The sequence below is a fragment of the Gavialis gangeticus genome, unplaced genomic scaffold, assembly GCF_001723915.1.
Source record: "Gavialis gangeticus isolate Ggan-Ray unplaced genomic scaffold, GavGan_comp1, whole genome shotgun sequence".
Lineage (NCBI taxonomy): Eukaryota > Metazoa > Chordata > Crocodylia > Gavialidae > Gavialis > Gavialis gangeticus.
Window position 1 is genome coordinate 183,810,643 of NW_017729022.1, and position 7,773 is coordinate 183,818,415.

General features: G+C 41.9%; 1 protein-coding gene across 1 annotated transcript in view; it reads right to left on the minus strand.

Moving 5' to 3' along the window:
* REL (REL proto-oncogene, NF-kB subunit) overlaps positions 1-7,767 on the minus strand; it is a 42,802-nt gene extending 35,035 nt beyond the window's left edge. The window contains exons 1-2 of the mRNA XM_019516639.1: positions 7,674-7,767; positions 999-1,141 (exon numbers count right to left, since the gene is read on the minus strand). Of these exons, the coding sequence (XP_019372184.1) occupies positions 999-1,141; positions 7,674-7,680 (150 nt within the window). The 5' untranslated portion in view covers positions 7,681-7,767. The remainder of the gene's footprint in view (positions 1-998; positions 1,142-7,673) is intronic.
* Positions 7,768-7,773: the final 6 nt, after the last annotated feature.

Below are 7,773 nucleotides of genomic sequence, written 5' to 3' on the forward strand. Positions count from 1 at the left end.
CCCCTGGTTGGCCCTTGCTCCCCCCCCCCCCACCATCGACAGCACCAGTGGCGTCTGTGGGAACTCCTGCTTACTGCCACCGCAGTCCTGCGCCCAGCCCTGCTGCTGCCTCTCAGTCCTGACCCACAATACCCCGCATCCTGCTCCAGGCTCCAAACCCCCCACACACACACCCACAGCTCCCAACACTTTCACAAATAACACCCCCACACACACACTTCAAAAATACCATCTCATGATTTACATGTCAGTCTCTTGATTTTTTTTAAGAATTCATCTCATGATTTTTGGCACAGTGGGGTTGGCAATACTGCTTTTCTCATGCTACATCCTGTGCCTAAAACAGCCTTTTCAAACCCTATACCTTAAAACCAACTTTTTCACAACCTTCCTCAGAACCCATAATCAATCTCTACACAACTTCACTTAAAATAGTAAAAAACATACTTGAGAACCCAGAAGAAATGAAAAGCTAAGAACTAATATGATCCATTCTGTGCAACCTATGCCAAGTAACTGTACTTATTCTGCCCATCATCTTAGCTTATTACCCCTTGTCTGCATCTTATCTTGTTGTAGTTAGAGCAATGTAGTGTTAAAGTTATGGTCCAAGAATTATGTGATAGGCAAGGATTTCCTAGGGTAGTATCTTTTAATATCTCGATTCTGCAGCTGGTCCTGAGTTAGACAAGCTTTCAAATGCAAGATGTCCTTCTACAGACCTTGAAAGGAGTTTATCTAACTAAGCAGTTGGTGCAATAAAAAAATATCACCCCAAGAAAGCCTTGCCTCTCATCTTGTTCTCATCAAAGTTTAGATCATAACATTTAGTGTCTAGAAACAGAGGACTTCATTCCCTTCATCTGAGTTGTAACTCCATCAGCTTCAGTGTAGTTAGTGTGGCAGGCTAACAAACTGGAGAATCAAGTATACAGTCCCATAAATTCCTACAGTTTAATGTAAAAGCATATGATAATAATGACAGCTAATAATGTTACCTGTATAGCAGGGAATGTCTTATTGTTGTCAGTACTATGTTCTCCTGGAATGCTACCTGCGGATCGTCCTTCACATTTATACCTGAAGCGCATGCCTCGCTGCCTGGGTTGCTCAAATATTTCAATATAGGGTTCATGTCCACCTTTAAAAACAAAAATGAAAGCATTTTATGTTACAACAAAATACAGCTTAAAAAAGCAAAAAAATAAAAGCGTCTTTGTGGTTAGGGCACTAGCATTACATTTTTGAGATATGAGTTCTATTCCTGGGTCTGCCAGAGCCTTCCTATTGACCTTCCTATGTCACTCTATCTGTGCATGAAAGAAGAATAATAGTATTTTCCTCTCTTCCATCCTTTACCCATCTTTAGGCTATCTGCTCTTCTGTTATTATTTGCGTATATGCATTTACACAGCAAAGGCCTTCTAGGCACACCTGTAATACAAATGATCATTAGCAGGGTTCCTCTACGTATTGGTCAGTGTCTCTTTGGGTATGTGTAGATGAAACAGGGGCCCTAAACTGAAGTGGTGGGTTTTTAAAAACACTGCTTCAATTTAGGGCAAAGTAAACTCCCATGTCATGTACACCCGTGTCTTACCTCCCTTTCCAGCGGCAGGGAGGGGAGAGTGAGCTGCCAGTGGGCAGAGTGGTTCCTGGGTGCGGGGTTTGGGAGGGAACGACACACAGACTGGTGCTTCCCTCTACAGCAGTGGCGGGTCCCCTCCCCAGGTAGCACCTGCCCACAGGTGGCCGGCTTGTGCTGTTCCAGGGGGCACCGCAGCCACAGAGAGAAGGACCAGGTCCCTGCACAGCTCATGCAGGAAGGCTCCGAGGGAAAAAAAGAGAGAGAGATCAGGTTCAACGCTTTTTTTTTGCTTTGGTGGAGCCTGTTGTCCCTGGCTGCTGCCAGGCTGCCTGCACAGCCCCTGAGTCGCACAGAACCCTGTGCTTTACTCCGCGGTTGTAGGGCAGCAAACTAAAACTCCTTAGAGGTGTTTTAGTTTGCTGCACCCCAAAGTCATTTAAGATGCATTACGCCGCTGAATGTGCGACAGTAGCTGGAATTAATGCGCAATACACTGCTGATGTGTGCAAACACCAACACCATTAAAGTGGTGCAAAAGCATTTAATCCGCTGTAAAGTGTCACACATACATGGCCCTCCTTTTGTCTACACATGCCCTGTAATGGCAGAAAGGGCTTTTCTACTGAAAGGTGTAGAAAAGAATAGTTTCATTAATTCAAGAGAATGGTCAAAATTTTAAAATTACAGGGGACTCTTCTAAATACAGGTCCTCCCAGAGTAAAGGTGTTTCCTCAGCTTTGATCGATTTTGTACCTACAGCAACGAAGAAACAAAATCTCTGCAAACCTTACAAAAATGCTAATATGCTAAATACCATCATTGTGGTCCCAGTAGCTGCATGCTTGCTGCTGGTGAAGTCTACATTGTGTCTACTTCTCCCAGGAGCAGACAATAGCAGCTGGGTCTCCCCCAAGACTATAATAAAGCTAATGGAAGCTGCCAAAGAACTTCTGCATGCAAGATGAAGGCTTTTAGGGAAATGGATGACATGGAAAAGAGGGGTGGGGCAGATGGCAGGACTGGCATTAGTAAAAGCTTTTGAGAGACTGACTTCAGTAGGAGTCTAAATACTATTTCAGAATTATGTGTAACCCTCTGCATGTGCCCAACACAGGGTTACTTTTGTCTCACTAGTGCCCCAGCACAGGAGGGAAAATTCCACCCTTTCTGAGATCACAGGAATTGACAAGCAGATAAGCAGCAACACAACTGAAAAATGGCACAGGAGAATGGGAATGATTTTAGTTAAAAGTATTAATTGATCACAGTAACACACACAAGAATGCTGGTTCCTTCTTTGCTTGCTGGTAGCAAAATGTCTTTTACTTCAGAATTAGAAAACACTTCATTTTCCAAAGTAGGGAACTATAACAGGCTATGTGACATGACAACTCGTTTAGGAGGAGAATGACAGATGAAGAGAGTTCCACCTATGCGAGGTTTTTATATTCTTTTGTGGATAGAGATGGAATGAGGATGTATTCAAAGAACTACGTTGCTGGGTTTTAATGGAACCATCTTTAAATGGAGGTCTTTCTTTTTTTCTTAAAATCAAATCTCAGCCTGAAGTGATGGGCTTGATGTAAAAAACACTGGTTGAGGGGTTTTTTTTCTCTAGCATTATGGAGGAAGGCAGAGTAGAGGATCAAAATGTTCCCTTCTGACCTTAAAAACTATGAGTCTATGGACACGCTGGAGACCTTTAGCAGTTCAAACTGTGGAAGTGTCAGGCTGCTGGGGTAAGCAGACTGAACAAACAGAATTTGCTGCCTCCTAGACTCCCTTGATTCATATTTTGTTCTTGAATTATTGTGTGCGTGTGGGGGGTAATCACAGAACGTACCCTGGCATTTTTTTAATAGCTTCTCACAAAATCTAAGTGACCGCTGTCCATCCAATGAATCTGCAGGTCACCATCCAAAAGAAAGAATGACACTGGACAGTGGTCAACCATATGCAATAGATGGCAGCTCCTGTTCCCTTAACAAGCACTCTCCTAAATCCAGCAGATGAGGCACCACACTAGGAAATAAGAAGGATCAGCTTTTGGCCAGTGGTCTGACCCTGGGCCTACCCCTTAACTTCTGTCCTTTGTTAAAAAAGAAGATAAAGGCACATGGCTTTTGTGGAGCACTTTGAGACCTAGATATGAACAAGGACAAATGCATTCTGTATAAAATTAAAGACCAAAATCTCTCTCTTTGTAAGAGATTGTAAGTGTATCATCATCACATGACTTAGGGGATATCAACATACACATGCACAAGCAGGCATACACATGGTGACAGGCCCAGCAACATTTGGGTACTTCTGAAAACTATGTATGGCCATATTGATTCTGATTGTACAGCAATCATTTCAAATCTTTTCTGCCTTCTTACTTTAACCTAAAATTTGGCATTCATGTAATAACCAGTATCTGCTCAAGAGACACGTTTCTTATCCAGTGATGACATTATTTTAAAAGTCAAACCTCAACTGTCCTTATGTGGACTTAACTTGTGGTTGAAATAACCGTCATTAAGACAAGCCCACTGCTTAACAGTAGGTGTGCTTTTGGTAAATAAGAATCCAATGATGGCAGTAACCTCCAGAGATTAAACATTAGACTTCACTTTAACTTGACATTCTCCCTTTATTTAAGAATCAGATCATCCTCCACCAGTTCAGCAAGCTGATGTGGACAAGTAGTACATAAAAGTGTTTGTAAAAACTAAGACTAGGAAATTGGAACTCTTTGTAATAAATCAGAAAACAAATTTCCTCTTCCCTTTTTCTGCAAATTAATGGTGCTCTTGCCCAAGTAACAGAGTTTAGACTGTTTCACAATCCCGACTCTGAAACACAGTCTGGTTCCCCACATAGAAACAACAAATTAGTTTATATTTCTTTACTCTGAAAAAAAGCTATATCAAAGGTGAACATTCTTGCAATGGCAAAGATGACTAATTCTAGACAAGAAAAATAAGCTCCTTAGTTACCTGGTTGTGTATAAATCAAGCATTTAGTAAAGAATTTAAATGAAAGAAACCTGAAAAATCTAGTTAACATTTCTTCTTATTAAAGGAAAGACAATGTAATTGTTTTATCTTACAGAGGTTATAATTACCTATAATTTACTGTCTACTGGATTATTATACCATGTGTTCCAGCATGGCTTTTGTTCCTTTTAGCTACATTGTCTTTTTCTATCCATGAATACTCTAAAAGCTTTTAAATACTGTAAAAGAAAATGAGAGGTTGAAGTTCTCCATGATATTAGAGGGTGAAATTATTGAAACCATCAACGTCAATAAGAATTAACAAGGAATTAAAGTACCACTAACTCAAGACCTGGAACTTGTTTTACTGTATTCTGTATTAAGTGACAGGTGACCAAGCAAAAAGCTAACACAACTCAAGTGAGAAATGAAGACCAGTTTAAAGTTTGATACATCACAAGCCATCTGAAGTAAATAATGGAAGCAAATGCTGACTGCTCAGCTGACCATAAGGAAGAAGGTGTGTGCATACCATTCATCTCACACCAATGATTTGTATAGTATCTGGAGAGACCTAGTCAGACTTCAGAGATGAGCAAGGGGAAAGGTGAAATGAAGAACCACAGGAAGGTGGCTGTGACATACTATATACGTTTCAATACACAGGAGGGAAAACAACTGTCTCCTATTTCCAGCTGTCTCCAACTTACAAAGCCAGAGATCCTTTTGAGGCAGGCTGTGAAGATGTTATGTAGCAGGACTGGTAATTTTTACATGGCCCTTAGGGATGTTGTCTGGATATGTGTTCTGCAGCAAAATCTGAAGTATGAGAAAAAGGTGGAGGTGGGCCAGGGAGTGATGGCAGCGTAAGCACAGTGGCTCCACAACATGAATCACTATTCAGAATGCCCATGAAATGAGGTATATGCAGCAGACACTATGGTGGCACTGCTGAGAAAATTCTGTCTGTCCAACTCACATGATAGTTCAGAGCCTCTGAGCCAACTCTTCCAAGCTGAGCACCCCCCAAAAATGAGAGGCTGTTCTGAAAAGTCAGATATTATATTCTAAGCATTTGCAGCTCTCTGAAGGGTAGGGACCTAGGCAGATAATTCAGAGGTAACAAGTCTATTATAAAATATTTGCCTACAACCTGAAATAAGTGCAAATATCCTCTTAATTTAGAAAAGAGTAATCCCCTGCCTAAGTCTTCAGGACCTGCGTAGCACTCTAAGCAAAACTGCTTTGCACACTTCCTCTTTGTTATCATGTGACATTATAGAATAGTAACAGAGTCAGTAAATACTAGGAAGTTAAAAGCTTCCTCTGCTGAAAAATTCCTTTGCCAGTTGCCAATATGTTGAAAATCTATTCAGCACTGATAACAGAGAGATAGATATCTCCTGCTTCATCTCACCCGCTTTAAAATACAATATAAAATTTGAAAGAATTTTATTTATCTGACTATAAGGCAACATTTAGAAAAGCAGATCAAGCACATGCACTAGCAATGGCTGACTTAACATGCATTCACAAAGCAGATACAGGTTAGACACCATTTTTCTTGAGGACAGCAACTACTCTTAGTTAATGCAACCACCTCTAAAATTGTTTTTTTTTTTTAAACTTCTATGAAAGATGCAAGATACAAAAGCTTTTCTTAGATAAAAATTAATTGCATTATGTCTGCCAATTCCTGTTTGCCTGCTCCATTTATGTTTATTACGTTGTTGTTGTGGCAGCTCTCCCTCTCTCACTTCTTTCTCCATATCCTCTTCTGATGTGAACAGCTCTGAAACTCATATGTACATCTAGCTCTTTTAATTTAATTTCCGCTTGTTTTTTAAGTTTAAATGAGCCATTCTGAAAGTGATCAGTCTTAGCTCTAAATTCACATTTTCTAATGTTTGTTCACTATCTATTTCGTTAAAACCAAATAAAATAAATACTTGGACAAGTGTTTACTACTGTTCCTAAAATCATGATTGTAGATTTTAACACTAGTACTTTAAGTAGCAGAAAAACAAAAACAAGCAGGCCAACAGATTTTCAGAAGTGACTAGTGATTTGGGGCTATCAAATCAGTTATCAATTTAACATAACTTACAGGAAGCCTGAGCGCCTAGCCCCTGAAAATCAGTTCCCTTAAAAAAAGTGTCTCAGCTTGGACACCTAAATATTAAAGTATCCAAACCACAAGTCAGTTTATAAAATGTGTGCACAATGACAGCTTCTCATAGCTTAGTAGATTTACTAGTCTAGGTGTGCCCTACACACACACTGTGGGGCTGGGGACAGCGGGTCAGAAGTGAGGGGCACTGGGTCAGGACTGGCCACTGGTGTTTACAAATGGGTCCTGGTACAAAAGTGATTGGGAACCACTGCTTAAATGCACAGTTATAGTGCTGAGCCTCCGACTATAAATAGCCAAGAGATGCAGAGTCAGTGGCGGTCCAGCAGAACAGCAATTTTTCATTTAAAAAGTGAAGGTTTGGTTGGTATATGGGAGCATGCCTTAGAAGGCAAATATATCAACCACAGCAGGAAAAAATACCAATCCATGCCATAACAGCAGAGAAGGATTCGGGCATCGTAACAGGTAACCAAGTTGCCTAAACAAGTGTCTATGTTTAGCCCCCATGTATGCAATGGAAATTACACTGCCTTTAATGAAGATGCAGATTATAAACAGACTGTTTTAACTTATTTCACGCTTTTTCCTGCAGAGCTAAGTCATGAGCTTTGAGCTGAAAGCACCACCGAAGTGAGTGTGGAGGAAGCCTGTCCCCACATTCTCGTGGGGGGATGCGCAGGAAAACCCGGCCACGAACCACTGCTCTAAGTGAAGTGAGCATCAGCTCAGGACAGCCTGCGCTACACAGCCAGAGACGCCAGCCCCACCGATACGGATGTCGGGATCTAGAAGGGCTAGATCCAACCTGCCCTGTTACAGGATGGGAGCCGCTCACCTGGTCTCCATTTGGTACACACATCCAGAGCTTTCCATGCCCACGACACACCCCACCCATGTCCATTACACACACCCATGTCTACTACAAACACACGTCCATTACCACCGCCCCCCGGTGCCCGGCCGCACTCACCCGCCATGGCGCCGGCCCTTGCTCGCGCCCTGCTGCTCGCTCGCCGCCCGGGAACTCGGGCTCGGCCGCGGTTCCCTGTGCAGCTGCCGGCCCGGTCCGG